Genomic DNA, 25,048 nt, shown 5'->3' with positions numbered 1-25,048 from the left:
CTCATGCCAGCATCTGATTCCAAACTCTTGTCTTCTGAGTGAACAGCTGCCACTTCATTGGAAGCTAGAAGAGTGCACAGCTCATACAGCTCATACATGGAGCCAGTTGTCCGAAAGTGTTAGTTAGAGGTTGCTAATAGCGCCACCTAGTGGAAAGTCTCCAGCCCATATATAGTGGGCCAAGTACCATTTAGAATAGTGAAAATGAATTGCTGGCCAGGAGTGGAAACAGATGTTTGGCAGAGCTGTTAACATACCACTTGACACGCCTGTATCCTTTATGGCAGTTCCAAGTCCCAGCTCCGCTCTTGCCTCCACCTTCTTACTGTGCACACTGTCACACAGCAGTGGTAGCTCAAGTGCCTGAGTCTCTGTCATCCACATGGGAGCCCTGGATTGCATTCTGGGCCCCTGGCTTCAGCCTGGCCCAGCCCCAGCTGTTGTGGGTATTTTATGAAGTGAACCAGCAGATAGAATAGCTCTCTGTGTCTCCATCTTCTCTGCCTTTCAAATACATTCAAAAAATTTTTTTAAATGAAAGGATTTTTGGGAGAAGACTTTTTTTGAAAGGTTTAATTTATTTGACAGGTAGAGTTACAGTGAGAGAGAGACAGAGAAAGGTCTTCCTTCCACTGGTTCACTCCCCAAATGGCTGCAATGGCTGGAGCTGTGCCTATCTGAAGCCAGGTGCTTCTTCCTGGTCTCCTATGCGGGTGCAGGGCCCAAGCACTTGGGCCATCTTCTGCTATCCCAGGCCACAGCAGAGAGCTGGACTGGAAGAGGAGCAACCGGGACTAGAACCGGTGTTCATATGGGATGCCGGGGCCGCAGGCGGAGAATTAACCTAGTACACCATGGCGCCAGCCCCGGGAGAAGACTTTAACCTAGTGGTTAAGACTCCCACATCTGCTGGGTTCAATTTCCAGCTCCAGCTCCTTACTCCGGCTTCCTGCTAATGTAGACCTTGGGAGGCAGCAGAGATGCCCTGAGGAATTGGGTTTCTGCCAACAACATGGGAGACCTGGATTGCACTTCTGGCTCTTGCTCCCTCCCAGGCCCAGCCTTTACAGATGTTTCAGGAGTGAATCACTTGCTCTCTGTCTCCCTCTCTCTTTCTGCCTCTCAAATTTTTAAGAGATTGTTGAGTAGGTATGCCAAGCCCAAATGCCCTTTTCAAAAAGAAATAAAAATCTAACTTCCTTTATTTTTAACTTCCTTTATTTGTGACATGTATGATTTAATTCTGTGAAGCCATTATTAACAGTTCTTAACATCATCATATTTGGCAATATTCTCTGAGAAAATATTAACTATCTTGTAATTGTGTGATCTCTTTAAAGGATTCTCCATTACTATTGATGATGGAGATGTATGAACTGTGTATGCTGTTCAAGAATTATAAAGAAGCTGAAGTTAAACTTCTGGAGTTCCAGAAGAGCCTTGAAACTGTGAGTTGGAATGATTGTGCTCTTCCTTGCTGACCTGAAATTGGTCGCCATGACCTGTTGGCTGCAGACAGTGGGGATGGAGCAGCAGAACGGTGATGATGTGGCAGTTCAAAGGGAGTCCGTTAACACCATTCCAGAGGTGGTGAAGCCAGGGCATGAGCTGCCTCACTCAGTAGCCTATCAGGTGTCATGAACAGAGGGGTTTCAGGTGATGTGCTAATTGGGATCGGTATCCTTAGGTTTTAAAGCCCGACTCTGTGGGAAAAGAATTAATGGTGTCTGCTGTGGACAGTGGAGAGGAGAGTAGTGGTTCCTGGGCTGTAGTTTGCCAATCCAGGATCGCTCCAGCGATGTTGAATGTGAAGGGCATTTAGTACTGCATTAGTGGGGCTGGCATTAGGTAAAGCTGCTGCCTCTGACACCAGTATCCCATATGAGCACTGGTTCATGGCCCAGCTGCTCCACTTCTGATCCAGCTCTCTGCTGTGGCCTGGGAAAGCAGCGGAAGATGGCCCAGGTAGTTGGGCCCCTGCCTTCCATGTGGGAGACCCAGAAAAAGCTCCTGGCTCTTGGCTGAGCCCTGGCCATTGTGGGTATCTGGGGAGCTGACTAGCAGATGGAAGATCTGTCTCTCTTTGACTTTCAAATAAATACTCTTTTGGGGCTGGCACTGTGGTACAGCAGGTTAAGCCACTTGATGCAGTGCTGGCATCCTATATGGGTGCTGGTTCAAGTCCTGGGCTGCTCCACTTCCAATCTAGTTCCCTGCTAATGTGCCTGGGAAAACAGTGGAAGCTGGCCCAAGTCTTCGGGCCCCTGCAACCCACATGGGAGACAAGGAGGAAGCTCCTGTATTTAAATAAGTAAATAAGAACTCATGTCCTAATTCTAGCTAATTTTACTAAGAACCCTCAAGAAAATAAGGAATTAAGGGTAGAAGTATTATATGACTTTTGGCTTTCCCAGAAATCAGTCTGGGGCCAGTGTTGTGGTGCAGCAGTTAAGCCACCACTTAGGACTCCAACATCGGAATACCAATTTGAGTCTTGGTTGCTCTACCTCTGATCCAACTTCCTGCATTTAATAGGCCTGGGAAAGCAGTGGATGATGGTCCAAGTACTTGGAAAGCTGCCATCTACATGGGAGACCAAGGTGGAGTTCTGGCTCCCAGCTTCAGCCTAGCCCAGTCCAGGCCATTGCAGGCATTTGGAAGCTCGCTCTCTCTGTCTCTTTCACATAAATGAATCTTTAAAAAAAAATACATTAAAAACCAACGTCTGATTGGAAGGGTTATAGGAAACATTCCTTAATAGTATTTAGACTGGTATCTAATAATGAGCTAACTTCCAACACTCTTTCTTATTGTAAACTTCTGAAATTGTTCTCAGTGGGAGAGAGGCTCCAAAAGCACAATGATTTTCATTTTAAGATTTTGGATAAGCTGTGTTGAAATTTAAGAGGAGGATGAGAGAAGACAAGGGAGGTCCACACGGGATACAGGAAAGAAAGCAGAGATTGAAATTCCAACCAGGAGCAAGGAGACAGCAGTAATGTGACATCAGCTTTTATAAGCCATTTCTTAGTTTAAGGTTTTGGCAATCTTGTCATTCCATTGAAGAGAGTATTGTACTTTGGTGATGTACATCAGAGCCCAGAACCTCTTTGTATATTAGACTTACCTCCTGAGTGACTTTCATGATGTGATCAGAAGTAAATAGGAAGTATCCAGCCAAGTCTACTGCCTGACTTGGCACTAGGCACAGATGTAATGAACTAAAGTTTTGTAGTCTATTAACATATAATAAATACAGTTTTTTAAACCAAGGGGTTAAGTTTCTGTTGCACCGAAAGGCCCACAACATTTTGTGATTTTGTTGTATGACTATCAAACTGCAATTACCAAAAACCAAATCATGGTCTTCCAAAAACAATACAAAGCAAAAGGCCAAGGAAAAATCAGGAATGAAGTCCCAAAGGAAATGTCAAGGGGTGAGCCTTGTGGCGCAATGGATTAGACCACTGGAGAGACACCTGCATCCCATATCAGAGGGATGATTGGAGTCCCGGCTGCTCTGCTTCTGATCCAGCTTCCCACTAGTGCATCCTAGCAGGCAGCAAATGAAAGCCCAAGTTCTTGGTCCCCTGCCACCCATGTGGAAGACTGAGCTGCATTCCCAGCTCCTGGCTTCAGTCTGGCCTTGCCCTGACTGTTGTAGGCAATCGGAAGTGGAAGTGAGCGAGCAGATAGAAGATATTTCTGTGTGTGTGTGCACGTGCACACACATGCCAGTGTTACTCTGCCTTTCTGGTAGATATAAATAAACATCAGGTGGGAAAGCCCTACTCCTGTTAGTCTCTGCCTTCACCTCTTAGTCCTGCAGTGTCTTAGATGTCTTTGCCACATTGCTTGTAGAAAACAGAGCTTGTCACTTGGAGTTACTGTTCTAATTGTTTCAACAATTGATTGAAATGATGTTAAGTCTCCAACTTCTTAACTGAGACGATTCTCTAACAAGAATGTAAACTACAGGGAAAGCAGTAGAACCAGCTCAGCAAAGTTAAGCAAATCTTTCTAAGTGGTCTTCATATATGAATTCAAAATCTTCTGGACTCAAGGGTGGACCTAAATAATTATCTAAAGAAGCTGCTAGGGGCCGGCACTGTGGCATAATGGGAAAAGCCACCGCCTACAGTGCATCCCATATGGGCACCAGTTCAAGTCCAGCTGCTCCACTTCCAATCCAGCTCTCTGCTATGGCCTGGGAAAGCAGTAGAAGATGGCCCAAGTGCTTGGGCCCCTGCACCTGCGTGGGAGACTCAGAAGAAGCTCCTAGTTTTGGATCGGTGTAGCTCCAGCCGTTGCAGCCATCTGGGGAGTGAACCAGCGGATGGAAGACACCTCTCTCTCTCTCTCTCTCTCTCTCTGCCTCTCTGTCATTCAAATTAATAAATCTTTAAAAAAAAAAAAAAGCTGCTAAGTGAAACACATTTGATTAACTCCACAGTAACTCAGCAGGCTGTTAATTTGACAGTCACTGACTGGAGTACTTACATGCATTAGCTCCTCTTTGACTAGGACACATGGGGACCTCCCACATGGGACCTCCCACAGAGACTGCAAAGCTTGCTGAGGAGGGCTTGTCTGTGCCAGCTCTCTGAGCACCACTTCCTGCCATTTGGAAAGGACCTGCGTGTAGCCGGCGCCACGGCTCAATAGGCTAATCCTCCACCTTGCGGCGCTGGCACACCGGGTTCTAGTCCTGGTCGGGGCACCGATCCTGTCCCGGTTGCCCCTCTTCCAGGCCAGCTCTCTGCTGTGGCTAGGGAGTGCAGTGGAGGATGGCCCAAGTGCTTGGGCCCTGCACCCCATGGGAGACTAGGATAAGCACCTGGCTCCTGCCATCGGATCAGCGCGGTGCGCCGGCCGCAGCACGCCTACCGCGGCGGCCATTGGAGGGTGAACCAACGGCCAAAAGGAAGACCTTTCTCTCTGTCTCTCTCTCTCACTGTCCACTCTGCCTGTCAAAAAGAAAAAAAAAAAAAAAAGGACCTGCGTGAGCATCCCCCTTTGAGACAGATGCCTTTTGAAGATATCTCAGCTTTCTTAGATGGTCCCAGTTTCAGGAGTTTTCATTTGCTGTTCCTGTGAAACCCTTTACCTGAGCCTCTCTGTTTAGTATTTTTTAATTTTTTTTAAAGATCTATTTATTTGTTTGAAAGTTACACAGAGAGGCAGAGATGGAGAGAGGTCTTCCATCCACTGGTTCACTCCCTAATTGGCTGCAATGGCTGGGGCTGCACCAATCCGAAGCCAGGAGCCTGGAGCTTCTTCCGGGTCTGCCACACGGGTGCAGGGGCCCAAGGACTTGGGCCATCTTCCACTGCTTTCTCAGGCCATAGCAGAGAGCTGGACTGGAAGTAGAGCAGCTGAACTTGAACTGGTGCCCATATAGGATGCTGGCACTGCAGGCAGCAGCTTTACCCACTACGCTGCAGCGCCGGTCCCTCTCTGTTTATTTGTTGTTGTTGTTTTCCCATAGCTTGACACGGCAGCCACCAAGATACACCCTTTTATCCCTGCCGCGTGGCTGAAGGATCAGGTGTGTTTCCTTTTGAAGCTTATGCCGCAGCAGTGTCAGACCCAGTATGAGCTGGGGAAGGTTTTAGAACTGTCCGTTGGAATACAGCATCTTTTCTCTGATGGTAAGACAGTTAAGTTGCTATTGCCTAGCTTTCTTAATCTTGCAAAGATTTAGAGGGGTAGTCAGGAAATTAACATATATATATATAATACATAACGTTATATCCATTACCAGGTGTACCTTCAAATTGTGGTTAAAACATTCAAAACAGTACAGCAACCCACATCATAAATTAAACAGCCAGTCTCATTCCAAGCAGTTGTCAAATAGCCACGTTTGTCCCCTGGCCTCCATGACAATGCCGCTATCATTGCTGCCTCTGGAAAGCAGCCTTGACATGTCACCATTGCTTTGGATCAAAAACCAGCTTGAAGAGTGCGTAACTGACCATGCATGTTTTGGAAACAGTGTCTTATTGGCTGCAGACTCCTCCAGACACTGGCAGCCTCTAAACTTATTCAGTAAAGCCAATGTTCCTTAGGTATTTGGATAACCTCACATTCTTGCTGAGTGAAAGTGTTGTTCTTTAACACTAGATTCTGATGCTTCCATTATCAGGATTATTTTATCACATTCAGACTCATGAGTTTTCAGCTGGAGAGCTCAGGTTTTCTTGGAAGGAACACCGACAGAATGCTAGACTCGGTACCAAATACAGTAGGCGTGGGCCTGATGACTGGAGGGAAAAAGTTGTTTCCCAAAAGCAGTGTATTTAAGATAGTGCTTGTCAGTTACTATGCAAAGCAAATGTTTTAACCATTACTAAAGATTTGTTTTTACAGAGTATTTGTGTTGTGTCTGTGTAGTATGTTGTATACGCTGGAGAACAAAAATACATTCTTTAAACATCTGCTTTATTAGGGTGCCAGCCAAGAAACCCAGCGTCTCCATATGAGTGGTTGTGGTGCAGGTTATCTCACTGTCCCTGGAACTACCTAAATGTGCAGCAGGTGGCATTAGAGACAGGCTTCCAGGGGATGTCTCTTACGTGCTTCCCTCATGCCAGGATATACATAGGTGCTGTGTAGGCTGTTGGAGAGTGGCCGCAAACCTAGCCACATGTATTGCTGGCAGAGAATTCTTCATGTTACTGTGGGTAACAACTTCCCAGGGACATGAGGGAGCGCTCAGCTGGGTCTCCCTGTGTTAAGTAGGTGGATGTCGGGAGGAGCACTTGGTGCTGCATCTGGAATGTGATGAAGCCGGTAGAACCATGAATTTTGGCAGCTGCCGTTTTCACTGTACTTCAAATTCTGTGTCTTGAACCACATGATGCTTTCATTGAATGAGCAAATGGCCAAACAACAAAACAGATTTGGAGGAAATTTCAGAAAGACATAGGAGTAGCCTGGGTAAATGGCTGCAGTCCTCCCACACTCTGCCACATTGCCACTGCATAGGAAGCTGCTATAGCTGTTCTCTGTGTGTAAAGCCAGAGGTACAGATGGAGTCCATGTGCTAATCTCTAACAATTTTTAGTAAAGGGATTGCAAGTTCAACCAGATGTTACTCCTAAGGTTTTCACAGGATCATTTTTGGTATCTGATATATAGGAACTATTTTAGGGCTTCTTGTGCTTGTCAGGGTAGAAAAATAAGTTTTTTTCTTTTAACTGTGTTAAATATGTATTTCCCTCTTGATACTTAGTTGGTCTTGAAGTGCCATAGTGACATTTCATTGATTAAATAAATTATATCCTGTTCTCTTTGGCACAGGTCCAGATGTAAAGAAGCTGTATGCTCTGAGCCAAATTTTGAAGGATACATCTGTCGCCATTAGTCAGATGATTATTACTAGCTACAGCACTGAAAACTTTCAGCATGAATGTAGATCTATTTTGGAAAGACTGCAAACAGATGGACAGTTTGCTTTGGCCAGAAGGGTAGCAGAATTAGCTGAGTTACCTGTGGACAACTTGGTTATTAAAGAGGTATCATTAGTCTTTGAAGTTACTTAAAATCTTAGCTTATTAAACTGGGAATAAAATGAGATACATAGTTTATAGGAGCTAAGGCTTTTTTCCTTTTGACATAAATATTACTTTAAGAAATGGATGAGGAGCATGTGCTGTGACTCAGTGGGTGAAACCACTATTTAGGATGCCTGCATCCCATATTGCAATGCCAGTTAAGTGCTAACTACCACACTTGCAATCCAGCTTCCTGTTAATGTACCTACGAAGTAGCAGGTGGTGGCTCAAGTACTTGAGTTCCTGCCACCCATGTGGGAGACCCAGATGGAGCTCCTGGTTTCTGCCTGGCCCGGCCTTTCATGTTGTATGTATTTGGGGATTGAGGCAGCAGGTGAAAGATACCTCTCTCTCTGTCTCTCTCTCTCTCATTTCTCCATCTCTCTATCACTCAGCCTTTCAAACAAATACATAAACTTTTTTTTTAAAAAAATGGATGCGCTTTCGGCCGGCACCGCGGCTCAATAGGCTAATCCTCCACCTTGCGGCGCCGGCACACCAGGTTCTAGTCCCGGTCGGGGCACCGGATTCTATCCTGGTTGCCCCTCTTCCAGGCCAGCTCTCTGTTGTGGCCCAGGAGTGCAGTGGAGGATGGCCCAAGTGCTTGGGCCCTGCACCCGCATGGGAGACCAGGAGAAGCACCTGGCTCCTGCCTTTGGATCAGTGCGGTGCGCCAGCTGCAGCGGCCATTGGAGGGTGAACCAACGGCCAAAAGGAAGACCTTTCTCTCTGTCTCTCTCTCACTGTCCACTCTGCCTGTCAAAAAAAAAAAAAAAAAAAAAAAGGATGCACTTAATTTATCCATTGTTGAAAAGTGTATGCTCACATGGTAAGTTTCACCACAGAATATGCTACAGTTATTTTCTTTTGGATAGAATTAAATACAAGATTGCTGTCTCTTGAACCTCACTGAGTTAGATAAACAGACAATTGTTTTTCATACCTTAACTTTCCAGGGTCATCTTAAAATATCCAGGGTCATCTGCAGCCAGGTCCCATATTCTCTGATTTGGTATACCTGGGGAGCATTTATATTATGATGTTCTTTATCCAGGAAAGGCTAAAATTTTTCTCTGTTAAATTTCACAGGTAACACAGGAAATGCAGACCCTAAAACATGTTGAACAGTGGTCCTTGACACAAGCAAGAATTGACTTCTGGAAAAAATGCCATGATAATTTTAAGAAAAACTCTGTCTCAAGCAAAGCAGCCTCTTCCTTTTTCTCATCCCAAGCTCTTGGAGTGTGTGAGCACCCAAGTGGACAGGGCAGTATTGAGGAACGCCACCTACTACTCACCCTGGCCGGGCACTGGCTTGCCAAGGATGACCCGGTGTCCTTGGACAAACTGGAGGCGCTGGAGAAACAGATCTGGCTCTGTCGCATTTCCCAGCACACCCTCAGGGGAAACCAGGAGGAGATGGAGCCCAGATTCTCTCGACAGATCTCAGCTACTGGTGAACTTTCCTTTGATAGCTTAGCCAGTGAGTTTTCCTTCTCCAAGTTGGATGCTCTAAACTCATCAAAATACTTAGAACTTAATGGCCTTCCATCCAGAGAGACATGTGAGCCTAGACTAGATTGGAAGGAACAGGATTCACTGAACTTTCTGGTAGGGCGCCTGTTGGACGATGGCTGTGTGCACGAGGCGAGTAGAGTGTGCCGGTATTTTCATTTCTATAACCGAGATGTTGCCTTGGTGTTACACTGCAGAGCGCTGGCGTCAGGGCAAGCTAGCGTGGATGACTTGCACCCAGAGATCCGTGCTCTCCTCCAGAGTGCTGAGCTGCTTGAGGAAGAAGAGCTTGCTGTTCCTCCGAGGAAAGTCCAGAGCAGTAAGTGAAGGCGGTGAAGCTTGCCTGACTCCTAACTAACGTTGTCAGCACTCGCTCCAAGAAGGAAGGGTCAGTAAGTTAAGGGGTAGCAGCTTTTCCCCAGGCAGTCTGTAAACGAGGTGATTATCTAGACAGTCAAGTAGAAATACGTCTGGCTTGTACCCTGCTCACAGAATTTTTTTTTCAGATTATTTATTTATTTAACTGAAAGGCAGAGTGATAGAGGGAGAGACGGAGATCTTCCTTCCACTGGTTCACTCCCCATTTGCTCTAACAGCCAGCAGGAGTGGGGGTGGGAGGTCTGGTTCAGGCCAGGGCCGTAGCCAGGAACTCCATCCTGGTGTCCCAAATGGGAGGTAGGGACCCAAGTATTTAGGCCATCTTCCGCTTTCCCAAGCACCTTAGTTGGGAGTTCCATGGGAAGCAGCGTAGCAGAATTCAGACCAACACTGATATGTGATGCAGATGTTGTAAGTGGAGACTTAACCTGCTGTGCCACAGCGCCAGCCCCAAGCTCACGGAAGTCTCTTCTGTACAAGTAATCGTGTTTCCAGTTGTAGTAGGTAGACATAAGGTTAATTTTTATGTTAACCTTGCTTATTCTGGGAGTTTTCTTGTATATTCCTTGGGATTTTTTAGCTAGATAATCATGTCATCTGCAATTTCTTCCTTTACAAACTGTATGTAATTTACTACTATTTTTTTAAAGATTATTTGTTTATTTGAAAGAGTTACAGAGAAGGAGAGACAGAAAGATCTTTCATCCACTGGTTCACTCCCCAAATGGCTGCAGCAGCTGGGGCTGGGCCAGGCTGAAGCCAGGAGCTTCTTGCGGGTCTCCCAATGGGCGCAAGGACCTGGGCCATTTTTGCTGCTTCCCCAGGCATATTAGCAGGGACTGAAAGCGGAATATCTGGGACTTGAGCTGGCCTCCTGTGGGATGCTGGTGCCGCAGGCGGTGGCTTTACCTGCTAAGCCACAGTGCGGCCCTGCCTTTCACTTCCTGTTGTTGATGTTTCACACTGCTTATGCCCCTCAGTCCCAGGCTGGCTAGGAGAGCTGAGATGGGCATCCTTGCCGTGGCGGATGGTCTGCCTGGGCTCTGGGCTGTGAGCACGCTGTCTTCTCAGTCCCCTTGCTGTTTTAGAGCGGAGGCAGTCTTTCATCATGAAGTATGATATAAGGTGTCAGTTTTTTGGAGATGTGCTTTATCATGTTAAAGAAGTTCCCTTCTGTTCTAGTCAACTGAAGTTTTTTTGTTTTGTTTTGTTTTGTTTTTAAGATTTTATTTATTTGAAAGAGTTACAGAGAGAGAGAGAGAGGTCTTCCATCCGCTGGTTTACTCCCCAATTGGCCGCAATGGCCAGAGCTGCATCGATCCGGAGCCAGGAGCCAGGAGCCAGGAGCTGAGCTTCTTCCGGGTCTCCCACGCGGGTGCAGGGGCCCAAGCACTTGGGCCATCTTTTACTGCTTTCCTAGGCCATAGCAGAGAGCTGGATGAGAAGAGGAGCAGCTTGGTCTTGAATTGGCACCCATGTAGGATGCAGCACTACAGGCTGTGGCTTTACCCACTGCGCCACAGTGCTGGCCCTCTGAAGTTTTTTTTTTTATTTTTAATTTTTTTATTATTTTTATTTGACAGGTAGAGTTATAGGCAGAGAGAAAGGTCTTCCTTTCATTGGTTCACTCCCCTAATGGCCACTACAGCCAGCACTGTGCCGATCTGAAGCAAGGAGCCGGGTGCTTCCTCCCGGTCTCCCATGCAGGTGCAGGGCCCAAGCACTTGAGTCATCCTCCACTGCCTTCCCGGGCCACAGCAGAGAGCTGGCCTGGAAGAGGAGCAACCGGGACAGAATCCGGCGCCCCAACCGGGACTAGAACCTGGGGTGCCGGCGCCGCAGGCGGAGAATTCGCCAAGTGAGCCACAGCATCGGCCCCCCTGAAGTTTTTAATCATGAATCAATATTGAATTTTGTCCACTAGTCATGTGGTTTTTTTCTTTCTTTATTAATATGGTGGATTAAATTTACTGGTTTTTGAACACTGAAACATCCTTGTATTCCTAGGATAAATTCTACTTAGTCTTGGTGCATTATTTTTTTGATAATGTTACTGGAATTGATTTGCTGTTTTGTTGAAGATTTTTTTTTTTGCATCTATGTTCATAAGGAATATTGATCTGAGATTTATTTATTTATTTTTTTTGTCTGTTTTCTTGAATTACAGTAAGGCTGGTTTGATGAATTGAAAGGTTGTGTTTTTTTTTTTGTTTGTTTGTTTTTTAAGGTTTTATTTATTTGAGAGGTAGAGTTATAGACAGTGGGAGAGACAGAAAAGTCTTCCTTCCATTGGTTCACTCCCCAAATGGCTGCAGTGGCCGGAACTGGGCCAGTCCAAAGCCAGGAGCCAAGTGCTTCTTCCCAGTCTCCCAAGTGGGTGCAGGGGCCCAAGCACCTGGGCCATCTTCCACTGCTTTCCCAGGCCATAGCAGAGAGCTGGACTGGAAGTGGAGCAACCAGGACTTGAACTGGCACCCATATGGGATGCAGGCAGAGGATTAACCTGTGCCACAGTGCCAGCCCCAGTATTTTCTCTGTAATTTTCTGGAAGATACTAGATATGGTGTTTTTTCTTCTTTAAATGTTTAGTAGCATTTATCAGTAAAACCATCTGAATCTACAGATTTTTTTATAAGATTTTTCAGTATGAATTCAATTTCTTTAATAATTATAGGGCTTTTCAAGGTTATCTCTTTTGGGTGAATTTTAACAGTTTAGTTTTCTTTGAAGTCTTTTCCCTGCCTTGTGGGTTATTTGAACCTTTTTTGATCATCCATTTTAATTCATTATGATTCTATGTACCTTTGCACAGTTTAAATGGTTGTTTGATGGATTAAAAAAAAAAAAGTCTTCACAATCTACTTAGACTCAAAATTGTACCACCTCAACTGGAATGTAGGAGCATCACCATGATGTAGATCATTCTCCTTGGCTTCCTGCACAGCCCAGTTGTCTGTCTTACATCTTGGGTGTCTGCCCAAGCAGTTAAGATGCCCACATCTCATCTCAGAGTGCCTGGCTTTGATATCTACCTCTGCTTCCTGACTCTAGTTTCCTGCTAATGCAGAACCTGGGAGGCAGTGGTGATGGCTCAGATAACTGGGTTCCTGCCACTTCAATGGGGGGACAGAATTGAGTTCCTGCATCCCAGGTTTGGCCTCAGCCTAGCCTTGGCTATTATGGGTAGTTGGGGAGTGACCCAGGGGGTGAGAAAGCACTCTAGCTCTCTCTTCCTCTTTACTTCTCCCTCCCCACACTTTTCAAATAAATAAGTTTTTTTTTTAAAGATTTATTTATTTATTTGAAAGTCAGAGTTACACAGAGAGAGAGAGAGAGAGAGAGAGAGAGAGAGAAAGAAGTCTTCCATCCGCTGGTTCACTCCCCAATTGGCAGCAATGGCCGGAGCTGTGCTGATCCGAAGCCAGGAGCCAGGAGCTTCTTCCAGGTCTCCAATGTGGGTTCAGGGACCCAAGGACTTGGGCCATCTTCTATTGCTTTCCCAGGCCATAGCAGAGAGCTGGATCAGAAATGGAGCAGCCAGGTCTTGAACCAGTGCCTATGTGTGATGCCCGCACTTCAGGCCAGGGCGTTAACCTACTGCGCCACAGGACTGGCCCCTCAAATAAATAAGTTTTTAAAAAGAACTTATTTAGGGACTGGGGCTGTGGCATAGTGGGTCAAACATTGCATGTGGGCACCGGTTTGGGATGCCAACACTGCAGGTGGAGGTTTAACTTTCTGCGCCACAGTGCTGACCTCTATAATTTTTACTTTAAACAGAAAAATATTTGGATACTTCAAAAAATTCATGGAAATGGAATTGATAGCTAGGTTCACTGTCATGTAAGAAAAGTTGAGTTCTATGCATTCAAGGTGTTTTAATCAGCTTTTTGTCTCTGAGAAACACTGAAGAGGAGCTCAGTAGAAAGAAAAAGGTTTATTTCATCTCATGGTTTTGGAGATTAACAGTCCAAGATCGAGCTGCCCCTTTAGTCCTGCATCTGATGAGGGTGGAGGCCAGCAAAGGGGAGGTGTGTGGGGAAGGATAGCAGTGGTGAGCCAGGATGCAGAGGGACAAGGAGCATGCTCCTCCCTTAGAAATCTACCATGACTTGACCACCGGGGCCCTCCCCAGCACCTTAATTCAGTCCAATCACTTCCTAATGTCTTATCTTTTAAGTCCTTTCATATCTTAAGATTTAAGAGGAAAATAATCTATTATATTTAGATACTTATAATTTCTGTTGCTTTTCCCTCATTCCTGATGTTCCAAATTTCATTCCAGTTCATTTTCCTTCTGTCCTGAAGGACTTCTTAGTAATTCTTCTAGGGCTGTCTGCCAGCCATAGATGCTTTGTTGTTTTAAATGTTTTTCTTCTTATGAAGATGTCTCTAACCTTCATTTCTGTGGATGTTCTGGTTGTATATAGAAAATTTATTTTCTTTCAACACTTAAAAATCATATACCACTACCTTTTTGTATCCCCAGTAAACAATGAGAACTCTGCAGTCACTTGAACCATTGTTCACCTGTAGATAGTGCATTTTTCTCTGGTGATTTTCAAGTTTTTTTTCTGGGGTGAGTATTGTGGCACAGTGAAGTAAGTCACAGCTTGGGATGTCTGCATCCCACGTTAGAGGTCCTGAGATCGAGTCCCACCTCGGCTTCGGATCTGGTTTTCTGCTAGTGCATCCTGGGAGGCAGCAGATGATGTCTCAGGTGCTAGGGCCCCTGCCACTCACATGGGAAACCCAAATGGAGTTTCAGGCTCCTGGCTTCGAGCTGGTCCAGCTCTGGCTCTTGAAGGCATTTGTGGAATGAATCAGCAGATGGAAGATCTCACTGTGGCTCTCACTGTGCTTTTCAAGTAGATGAAAAGTAAATACTTTTTTAAAGTTTTTTTTCTGTCTGTCATTTTCAGCACTTGTTATATTGTGATGGGTGTGTGTTTCATTGGCTTTACTGTATTTGGAATTGAGTTAGCTTTTCGAATGGGTAGGTTTATGTTTCACCAAACTTTGGTATTTTTTCTTTCTTTTTTTTTTTATTTTCAGCTTATTTATTTATTTATTTATTTGAAAGGCAGAGTGACAGAGACTGGTCAGTTTTTTGTCCACTGGTTCTCTCTGGGTCTCCCATGTGAGTAGCAGTGATTCAGGTTCTTGGGCCATCACCTGCAGCTTCCCAGGCACATTAGTAGGGAGCTGGACAGGAAGGAGCAGAGTAGCCAAGACTCAGACAGGCACTCGGATGCGGGATGCGGGATTGCAGGTGGCAGCTTACCCTGCTGGACCACGTCACCCACCCTGGGTAGGTTTCAACCATGGTTTTGTTTTTTTTTCCATAATTTTTGCAGCACCATACTCTTCCCTTCTCTCATCCTGGACCTTCCATGACACCAATATAGAACTTTTGTTGTTATCTCACAAGTCGCCAAGGCTTTGCTGTTTTTTTTTTTTTTTCATCTGTTCAGGTTAGATCATTTCTGTTGGTCTGTCTTCAGTTTCACTGTCTCTCTGGCATTTCCATTCTGCTATTGAGTTTTGTTTTTGTTTGTTTTTGACAGGCAGAGTGGACAGTGAGAGAGAGACAGAGAGAAAGGTCTTCCTTTGCCATTGGTTCACCCTCCAATGGCCGCCATGGCCGGCGCGCTGCGGCCGGTACACCGCGCTGATCCGAAGGCAGGAGCCAGGTGCTTCTCCTGGTCTCCCATGGGGTGCAGGGCCCAAGGACTTGGGCCATCCTCCACTGCACTCCCAACCACAGCAGAGAGCTGGGCTGGAAGAGGGGCAACCGGGACAGAATCCTGCGCCCTGACCAGGACTAGAACCTGGTGTGCCAGTGCTGCAGGCGGAGGATTAGCCTATTGAGCCGCAGCGCCAGCCTGAGTTTTATTTCATGATTTTTTAAAATTCAGTTATTCTTCACTTCTAATTTCTTTATATCTTCATATCTTTGAGGCTTTTGATTTTTAGTTCATCTCAAAAATATACATGATTGCTTGTTGGAACATTTGTATAAGATCTGCTTCAAAGTCTTTCATATAATTTGTTTTTTTAAAAAAGTTTCATTATTTAAAAGGGAGAGAGAGAGAGAGAGAGAGAGAGAGAGGTCGGTCGTCCATCTGCTGGTTCACTCCCCAAATGTCCACAATGGCCAGAGCTGGGCTGATCTGAAGCCAGGAGCCAGGAGCTTCTTCCAGACCTCCCACATGGTGCAGGGGCCCAAGGACTTGGGCCATCTTCTGCTGCATTCTCAGTACATCAGCAAGGATCTGGATCAGAAGTGGAGCAACCAGGACTCAAACCAGCATCCATATGGTGTCACTATACCATGGCACTGGCCCCCAGATAATTTCAGTATCTATTGTTTGAATGCGAGCTGACATATCTTAATTATCTTAGAATCCTGTGTGTTGAGATTTTCCTGTTTTTTTGTATGCTGAGTAGTTTTGTAGACTTTGAATAGTATATACTATTTGAAACTCTGCGTTTTATTTAAATCCTGTGCAGACTGTGGATACTAATAGCAGTTGACCTGGTTAGGTTCCAAGCCTTTCTGTGGGCTGCAGTTCCACCATGAGCTCAGCTTTCTTAGCTGATCTATTCAGATCTGCTCCGTGTGCCTGTCTGTGACTGTGACTGGGTGGTTGTCTTTCTGTTAACTCGGCTCTCAGAGGCTTAGGTCTGCTAGTTAGAATCTGATACAGGTACAACCTAGGAGTAGCCTCTGTAGTTCAGCTAGCTCCTGGAAGTTTCCCTTTTCTTTCTTCTGGCAAAAGCTGAGATTTATGGGGCTGTATTAAGGCACAGTGGGTTAAGCTGCCACCTGTGATGCTGACATTCCCTGTGTGCCAAGTAGGTCCAGCTTCCCGCTAATGTGCCTAGGAGTAATGAGCTGCTTCCAGGTCTCCCGCGTGGGTGCAGGGGCCCAAGGATTTGGGCCGTCCTCTACTGCTTTCCCAGGTGTGTTAGCAGGGAGCTGGATTGGAAGTGGAACAGCTAGGACTTGAACCGGTACCCATATGGGATGTCAGCACCGCAGAGGGTGGCTTTACCCGCTGTGCCACAGTGCCAGCCCCTAATGCTTAAAACTTATATGTGAAAGTATGACACGTGTAGTGAAACAAATCACACACAAAGATGTGCATAAAGTACGAAGTCAGTCAGTGTCCCTGCCTGGCACACACGTTCTCGGTGTGCTGGAATAGGCATGCACACGTGTTTACCGTTAATGTCACCTTGCTCTACAACATTTTCCCTGTTAGTGTGTACAGATTGGCCCCTTTCTAGTGGCTACGGAGTATTGTTCTGTTTGGGTGTCCCAAGCTTTGTTTAACAGTACTTTATGGATACTTAGATGTTTCTGTTTCATTTTTACTATTACTGTTACATATCCTTTTCTGCTTTCTTCTTAGTAGAATCCATTTAATCAAGTTGAGAAAGCTTTTTTACTTCAGGCTAAGAAGTTTCATTAAAATCAGGAATGTGATGTTTCTCTACCTATAATACATATTTGCTTTTTAGAAACAGTATGTGGAAGATTGGCTCAGGCGAGAGGGGTCTGGCACGGGGGACAGACAGCAGATGCTGCGTGATGGGGGCTGTACAGGGCGGTGACCGGTGGGATGACCTGGAGGTCGTCAATGAGACCTGGTATTTGTTCGCTGTGAAGGGCGTGGGGAGGACAGGTGACTCGGGCAAGCGTCATGGTGCAGAGCGCCGGAGTGCTCGTTAGGTGGCTGAGTTTACAGCAGGTGGAGGTATCCTGGGTTGGAATTTCTTAGAAGTTGAAAAAAGAAATTTAAGTGGGGCCTTGTTTAGAGGTGATCCTAGACCCAGGGGAAGCCATGGGAGTACCGTGCCAGAAGCTGTGATCAGAGAGGTGGAGTCATGGGGAGCCGGGGAGAGGCCTTAGGCCGACAGCGGAGCTAGCCCTCAAACCTGAATCTCTTTCCAGCGTCAAGTTTGGACAGTCAGTCTTTGGTGATGGTGCCCCCCAGCGATGAAGTGGTGCTCAGTCTGGAAACTCTGACGAGCAAGTGCCTCCACGGGAAGAACTACTGCCGCCAGATCATCTGTCTGTATGAGCTTGCCAAGGTACGTGCCGGGGTGGGGAGTCCACGCAGGAAGCTGCCCAGGGAGCCCTTCTGAGGAGGACCGTGACCTGGAGGAGAGCTCCTGTCGGGCCCGCCTAAGTCCATCTCGGAGTAGTAGGAAGTGAGGACACCAGGCAAGTTTCCAGGCACCTTGAGTTCCGACGGTAGCTTAGCCAACCAGAAGGCTAGAGCAAGGCAGTTCAGTTCTGTGGGCCCCTGGTTCTTCTGAAAATGGCAACTCGAGCATGACCTTAGGACCTGCTGACCCAGGTTTCACATCATGGTTGTTGGGAGCATTCCGTATGGAGTGCAATGATTATAGATGGGCCACAGCAGCCAGGAAGTGTCTAGCTGGGTCTTTTTTGGAAGGGGAAAATAGTGGACAGGATGTGGAACTCATGACAGTCACACAGCTGAGCAGAGCACTAAGTCATGGCCCTTGGCGCTGGAGAAGACACACATGGTTTCGCTACTGCCGTAGGAATAAGGAAGGGGTGGCTGTGTTTTAATCGGCTTTCTTAACATTGGATAATGCTTGAACAGATCGTGTTTAACCAGAGACCGTCACCTGATGCTGTCACTTGGCTTCAGTTAGATTGTATGAAGGGTCTGGAAGAAGATGCTAGCTGCTTCTAAGGCTTCCGCTCACGGGGAGGGATCTAAGCCCAGAGAACAATGGAGTTGATTTCAGAGGAGCGCTCCTGTGCCCTTTCCTGGCTTCCTGCAGTGGCCCTGACAGGCTTTGCCTTCCCTCAGGAGCTGGGCTGTTCCTACACGGATGTTGCTACACAGGATGGCGAGGCCATGCTCCGGGCGATCTTGGCCTCCTGTCAGCCTGACCGATGCAGACGCGCCCAGGCCTTCATCAGCACCCAGGGCCTCGAGCCAGACACCGTGGCTGAACTCGTGGCTGAAGCGGTGACACGGGAGCTGCTGACCCCATCAGAGGGAACAGGTGCCCGCCCTCCAGGCCTCCCCATCCTCTCCACATGCTCAGGTTCCCAGAGGCAAGACTTTGCTGGTGGTACATGCTGTCTGTTGCCCTCTCATTTCTGGATTAGAACAAATTGCATTTACTTTGTTCTGCTTTGTATTTTGTGACTGTGCCTAGAGTAGCTGTGCCATTTTGAGTTTAAGAATTCTCTGTGGCCTGGGAGATGACATCAGGCCAAGACTGCTGAGCTCAGCAGGTAAACAGGGAGACAGCTGGCAGAGGGCGCTCCATCACCATTCCCCCCGCCCTGGGGTGCCCACGCCAGGGCAGAGCAGTCTTGCCACCTTGGGCTCCTGCCCTCCTCCCTCCCTGTTCTCTGCGTTCTCCGTGCAGGAGACAGAAATGGATCTTTGCACGCAGGCCACAAGCCCGTGTGCAGCCCTGCAGAGCAGAGCCAGCCGTGTCTTCAACTGGTTGCCCTGTGTCCAGACCGCACCTTGGTGGGCATGAAGTTGCTGGATAAGATTTCCGCCGTCCCGCACGGGGAGCTGTCGTGCAGTAAGTCCTTGACCTTTTTCTTGTATTTTGGGTCAAAATAGTTGTACAAAAGTCTCCTGGGAGTGGTTTTTCTAAAACTCTTGAGTCCTTGTTCCTGCCTGGATACCTAACCCTCTGGTAGAAAGCTGGGTGTGCACTGAAGAAAACTTAGTCCAAGTGTGGCCAGACTCCACAGGCGACTGGAACCTTCCACCTCCTGTGTAGTGCCCTGCAGAGTGGAAACAAACTGAGGCAAAGACTACTTTGGAAGCTGACGCGTCAGGGTCGCTACTTAAACCCAGTCCCTGTGATCTCAAAGCCTGCTCGTTTGTCACTCGGTGCAGCTCAGGATCTGCAGTCAGTAATATGTGTATCTCTGAGCTTTTTCTTGGCAAGACTGTAAGCTTTCTTTTCTTGAAAATAGCATTATACTGTTAATCACTTTACATTTTATGACACTCATATTTGATACAATTTTAGTGGTTACACAGTATTTCTCACATGTAATTAAACATTTTTACCATTGGGGAACCTTCAGGTTGCCTCTGTTCTTGCTATTTCAACACAAATTCTGCACATCCACAGTTATTTTCCTAAAATAAACAGCTGATCCAAGGGTATGCTCATGTTTAAGGCTCTGAAATACATGTTTATTTACACACACACAGGCTCACATACATACACCAATTTCATTCCATGGAAAAAAACATTCACTTTTCACTCCCACTGAAGCAATCTGAAGTGTGTCACTGTCTGGAGCTGATTCCACTTCACAGATCTGAGAGGCCCCCCACAGCATCCTCCCAAGGTTTACTGAACAAATGAGTGGAGATTTTTTCAAGGTTGGAGAGTTCCATTATTAAAGTAGCGCTTCTGCCTTGTCTCAGCCCTGCTCGGCGCCGGCTGCTGAGGGGCACCAGGCTTGCTGGGCCCCTGGCGCTGGGAACAGTGACAGAGCACGGCACTCGCAGACCAGCATGGGGCCGGACCAACCACACCAGGTTTCTGGACAAAGTGTTCAGACGCAGGCCTGGAGGAGTAGTCATCAGTAGGTTTCAGTAGGGCCCTACGGATACAGAAGCCCATGAGCATAGCCTCACGTGTTGAGAATCTTCCACGTGGCAAATACTTTCCCCAGTTTGCCTTTTAACTTTGCAACAATGATTGTGTGGTACTTTTGGATCTGTCAAATATCAGTTTAATCTAGAAATCCAAATAGTTAAATAGTCCCAAGACCTTCCACTGAGATAACAAGCAAAGGCCCTTGGATTTATGTTGGCAGGAGCTCCATCAGTTTGTCTGAAATGAGCTACTCCCACTTAGCAGACAAGGCTTCCTTGGTCTCATTTGCTGGGCCTTCCGGCAGTACGGTCACTATGTGACTGGCTCTGAGGACAGTTAATCCGTGGCTGTCACAGAGAGGGCTGTCCCAGAGCTCAAGTGGGTGAGACCAGGGACCCTAGCAAAGTGGTAGGAGCATCCTTGCTGGACTGGTGCCTTCTCTCTCAGGCCGCTTCGCCCTCCTGCGGGGCTGAGGTTGAAAGCGGGAGGCCTGGGTTCATAATCTTGTCTTACCAGTGCCCTCCCATGTAGCCACAGAGCTGCTCATCCTGGCGCATCACTGCTTCACCCTGTCGTGTCACATGGAGGGCATCATCCAGGTCCTGCAGGCTGCCCGGATGCTCACGGATAACCACTTGGCTCCCAACGAGGAGTACGGACTGGTGGTGAGTAGATCCCTCAGCCCTGCCCTCCATCCCGAGGAAACCTGTGAGAGGAGTGACGGGCTGCGGGCCAGCTCGGAACAGATGTGGTCCTGGGAATTTGACCCCTCTGATACCACTGTGTACCTAGTGGTTGACCACGCAGTCCAACCCTCTTCTGCAGGCTTTGATTGCTGTCAGAAGCCGAGTGCGCCAAGGAGTAGGAAGCCAGCGTGTCCCTGCTGTGTTCAGGCTGCCACACCCCTAGCCGAGCTCACACAGCTGCGTTTCTCCCCCTAAAACAAGGCTGAGACGCTCCTCTAACTCACACCTCGTATGCCCACGTTGTCTGGCCTTGACACTGACCTGAGTGGCTGAGCAAGCCGCCGGCCGCTGTGAGGAATAATGGGAAGAGGAAGGTTGCCTCCCGGGGGAGCCTTCAGCACTTGATAGTCTCATGCACAACACAGAAGGGGGACAGCAGCTGGCGTCCCAGTGACGGGCATTTCTCAGTCCTCCAAAGAAGCCCCTTGTTGGGTACGTGGGAGGGACCAAAGCATGGCAGCCTGGCCTTGGCCCTTCTCACCCTAGAGCTTGGCATTTGAAAACAACCAAACTGATGGGGCCAGCGGTCTGGCAGAAAACTCGCGGTGACGCAGGCGCCCTCCCTCTGCAGGTCCGCCTCCTCACCGGCATCGGAAGGTACAACGAGATGACTTACATATTTGATTTGCTGCATAAGAAGCACTACTTCGAGGTGCTGATGAGGAAGAAGTTGGATCCGGTAAGTGGAAAGCAGTGAGCTCCAGGATGTCTGGGAGGCTCAGCTCTTCTCGGGGTCAACCCCATCAGGGTTCCAGGACACATACTAGTGGCTTCAGTTAACATACCAAGTAGTGAGCATGCTGAGTGCTGAAGAAAAGGCGCTTGTCCCCCTCCACCTTGGCTTCTGTTGTCCTACATGCCTGCTCTGGTGGGAGCAGAATCCTTCTGAGCGCCCCGCTGCAAGGGGCCCGTCCAGCACCAAGGCTGTCGGACAGCTTTTAGTGTGAGCAGGTTTCAGGGGACCATGAAAGTCACTTGCTGACGGCTGAGTTGGAAGTGAACGTGAAGGCCTGGGCAAGACAGGGTTATTATAAGGCCACTGGCAATGACCAGGAAGGAGGCTTGGAAGCAGACCTGACATGCGCCTGTGTCCCCAGCAGGCTCTGTGACACCAGATATGTTTCATAGCCTCTTTCCAAATCATTCATTTGGCTGATTATCGTTTCTGCTTATTTTACTTCTGAAGAGTTAATTAAAAACTGAATGCACTTTTGGCTTCTAGGAACCTGGGCTCAGCCAAGCAGGATTAATAGACAAAAGCACAAAGAAATAAAATCTTCCTGTAATGGTGGCCAGTTTCAGGATGGATTAGTCCAGCTAGCAGGTGTTTGCAAGAGCCCCCAGAAGGTTGTCAAAATTTTTAGGCAATCTGGCAGCTGCATTTAAATATTCTTTCAATGATTTTTTTCCTGATTACAAAAGTAATGCATATTCTATGTAAGACACTTCGAAAAGAAAACACAGAAAAAAAGCCTTCAATGTGTCTTCCATCTGGAGACAGCCAATGCTAACAGTGGCACTCATACCCCAAAACATATTTTAACATGGGAAGAAGGCCAAAACTCTTCCCTTAACAGTAAGTGTATCAGGACTGTTTCCCAAGTCAGATCTTCCCCATCAGTTTCACTGGCGCTGTGGCCTTAGTGTGCACATCTGGACTGTTACTAGATACCCATATGGCATTCATCCTAGCACTGTCCTCGCTTCTCTCCTCAGCAACAGATTCTTAGAAATGGAAACGTCAGATCGACCTACATGTATTTCTAGGGCTTCTCCCTTCTGAAAGATTCATTCTATCCACAGCAGAGTACGCTGTCTTTTTATACCAAGGATAGCCTATGCTTTTGTGTTCATTTTCCTTTTTGCTCATTTTTTCCTTTTTCCTGTGAGTTTACAAGAAATTTTCAGAACCAAGGGACGCAGCTGCCTTGCCAGGGCCCTGCCCGCCGTGGCCCGCCTTGCAGTGCCTGACTGAGACCTTGCTCTTGGTGCTCCCTCCTTCTCTCCCGGGCAGAGTGGGACGCTGAAAACAGCCCTACTGGACTACATCAAACGCTGCCGCCCTGGAGACAGTGAGAAGCACAACATGATTGCCCTGTGCTTCAGCATGTGCCGGGAGATCGGCGAGAACCACGAGGCAGCTGCCTGCATCCAACTGAAATTGATAGAGTCTCAGCCCTGGGGTGAGTAAGGCCCCAGCACCACCCTACAGCAGTGCCATTTGCTGGGGAAGGGTCTTGGAACCAAGGGCAAGAGCCCACGAGCTTGTGAAAAGCTGAGGTGGGAACTCGTCACGCATCAGGGGCCCCGGCTGGGCAGTCGGGAGATGGAAGGGGGCCCTGAAACCTGTGCGTGCAGTGTCATCACACCGCATAAGCCTGCTTTGATGTTTCAGAGCTACAGGGTCTTCAATCCTACTCCAGAATGAAGTTACAGCAAGGACGAAGGCATTTCTGGCTCGGCAGCTTGTACCTAATGAGACAGTGCCGCCTCCCTGTGACGGCAGCTGCTGGGGCAGCGCCTTGGCTGGCAGCCAGACTAAGCGAGTCTCCTTGCTTCCCCTGCAGAGGACAGCCTCAAGGAGGGGCACCAGCTGAAGCAGCTGCTGTTGAAGGCCCTGACGCTGATGGTGGATGCGGCCGAGAGTTATGCCAAGGTAACCAGTGTTACTGCAGACTGGCCCTGGGCCCTTCCCAGTGAAGGGGTCATGAGCCAACCAGGGGCGGAAAGGGTGAGTGTAGTGGTTGAGGTGGTCATGCAGAAGGTGGCAGCTACGCAGTTGTTCCTCTGCCTGTGCCTCCCTCCACCGCTGTCCCTCAGGACTCCTGCGTGCGCAAGGCCCAGCACTGTCACCGGCTCACCAAGCTGATAACGCTACAGATCCACTTTCTGAACACTGGCCAGAACACAATGCTCATCAATTTGAGCCGCCACAAGCTACCGGACTGTATCATGGCCCTACCTCGGTTCTACCAGGTAAGAAACCAAGGTTTGCCGACACAGCCAGCACGTTCTCTCCCTGCTGTCCCATCACGGGAACCAGAGGCTCGGTGACTCATCCAAGGTCTCAGGGCTAGTGGCAGACCCAGGGCAGTTTGGTGTTTCTCACTAGCTTACTGCTTGGGCCGAGGCAGATGGCGAGACAGCAGTCGTTTTTGCCTCTGAGCTGGCCCTGACAGCACGGGGAAGATTCAGGTTCGGAGCGCTATCCCTGCCAGACAATTCTGCAAGAGCCAACCAGCCCCAAACCCAGCATTTACAGGATGGTGCACACGGTTTAGCACAGGGACTCGTCAGGGTTGTTAGGGGATTGTTTCCAGCCCAAATGAAGAGGACTGTTGGGGAATCTGCCCTTCCGTTCCTGACAGAGCTGACTTACTGGGAGCCATACTCTGTCCTAGCAGTTCTATCAGTTCACCACGAGGAAGATGAAAACACTGAGGGAAAGGTGTTTGGGAGTTTGTGGAAGGTGAAATGCCAAACCCACACCGGACTTTCCACCGGCTCTGATAGGCACAGAGACTTCATCATCTGGCCATGGTCATCATTGTGGGCGTGTACAGGACTGCTGGCTACAGCAGACTGCCTTCAGCTGTACAACAAATGGGCTCTCATGGCGTCCTCTTCCATCCTTTTAAGGCTTCTATCGTGGCTGAGGCCTACGACTTCGTTCCAGACTGGGCTGAAATTCTGTACCAAAAAGTGATTCTTACAGGAGATTTTAATTACTTGGAAGAATTTAAGCAGCAACGGTTATTAAAACCCAGTATATTTGAAGAAATTTCTAAAAAGTGAGTATTAAAAATTGACTGTAAGCATTTCATGTTATAGCCTCTGCTTTCAGGTGAGACAAAAGCAAGAATTTTGTGGCCTCAGTGCAACATGCTGTTAGCCATCCCTCTACTTAAATAAAATGGCAGTGATAAAGAATCCCCAGAGGGAAGAGATCTTTGAACAGGTGTAGGCAAACGTGCCAAGGAGAAGTCTGCCCGTGGTGCTTTGTACTAAAAATGAGAGGCTAACTATTCACTTTGTGGAAGGTGCCTTTTGGAGTCCTAAGCTTCTCCTAACTACCGTACCTGGTTTTCATTGAAGCATGTTGTATGTATCAGGCACCTCTAATTCTAGTGTGAGATCACTTGCCAGACCCCAGCACCTCTCCTCTGGGAGTAATGGTGTCGGAGCTGACAGCCCTTGCTCAGGATCCAGTACGCTTAA

General features: G+C 47.7%; 1 protein-coding gene across 1 annotated transcript in view; it reads left to right on the top strand.

Annotated features, from left to right (window-relative positions):
- Positions 1 to 25,048, top strand: part of SPG11 (SPG11 vesicle trafficking associated, spatacsin) — an 82,333-nt gene that overhangs the window by 56,684 nt on the left and 601 nt on the right. Inside the window, exons 27-39 of the mRNA XM_062205817.1 lie at positions 1,341 to 1,448; positions 5,489 to 5,651; positions 7,306 to 7,520; positions 8,649 to 9,393; positions 17,413 to 17,552; positions 18,308 to 18,506; positions 18,906 to 19,043; positions 20,616 to 20,749; positions 21,402 to 21,509; positions 22,845 to 23,013; positions 23,398 to 23,486; positions 23,651 to 23,806; positions 24,470 to 24,621. Of these exons, the coding sequence (XP_062061801.1) occupies positions 1,341 to 1,448; positions 5,489 to 5,651; positions 7,306 to 7,520; positions 8,649 to 9,393; positions 17,413 to 17,552; positions 18,308 to 18,506; positions 18,906 to 19,043; positions 20,616 to 20,749; positions 21,402 to 21,509; positions 22,845 to 23,013; positions 23,398 to 23,486; positions 23,651 to 23,806; positions 24,470 to 24,621 (2,516 nt within the window). The remainder of the gene's footprint in view (positions 1 to 1,340; positions 1,449 to 5,488; positions 5,652 to 7,305; positions 7,521 to 8,648; positions 9,394 to 17,412; positions 17,553 to 18,307; positions 18,507 to 18,905; positions 19,044 to 20,615; positions 20,750 to 21,401; positions 21,510 to 22,844; positions 23,014 to 23,397; positions 23,487 to 23,650; positions 23,807 to 24,469; positions 24,622 to 25,048) is intronic.

This window comes from Lepus europaeus, chromosome 11 (assembly GCF_033115175.1).
Source record: "Lepus europaeus isolate LE1 chromosome 11, mLepTim1.pri, whole genome shotgun sequence".
Taxonomy (NCBI): domain Eukaryota; kingdom Metazoa; phylum Chordata; class Mammalia; order Lagomorpha; family Leporidae; genus Lepus; species Lepus europaeus.
The sequence above is the reverse complement of the archived record's forward strand: the minus strand, read 5'-3'. Positions and strand labels throughout refer to the sequence as shown.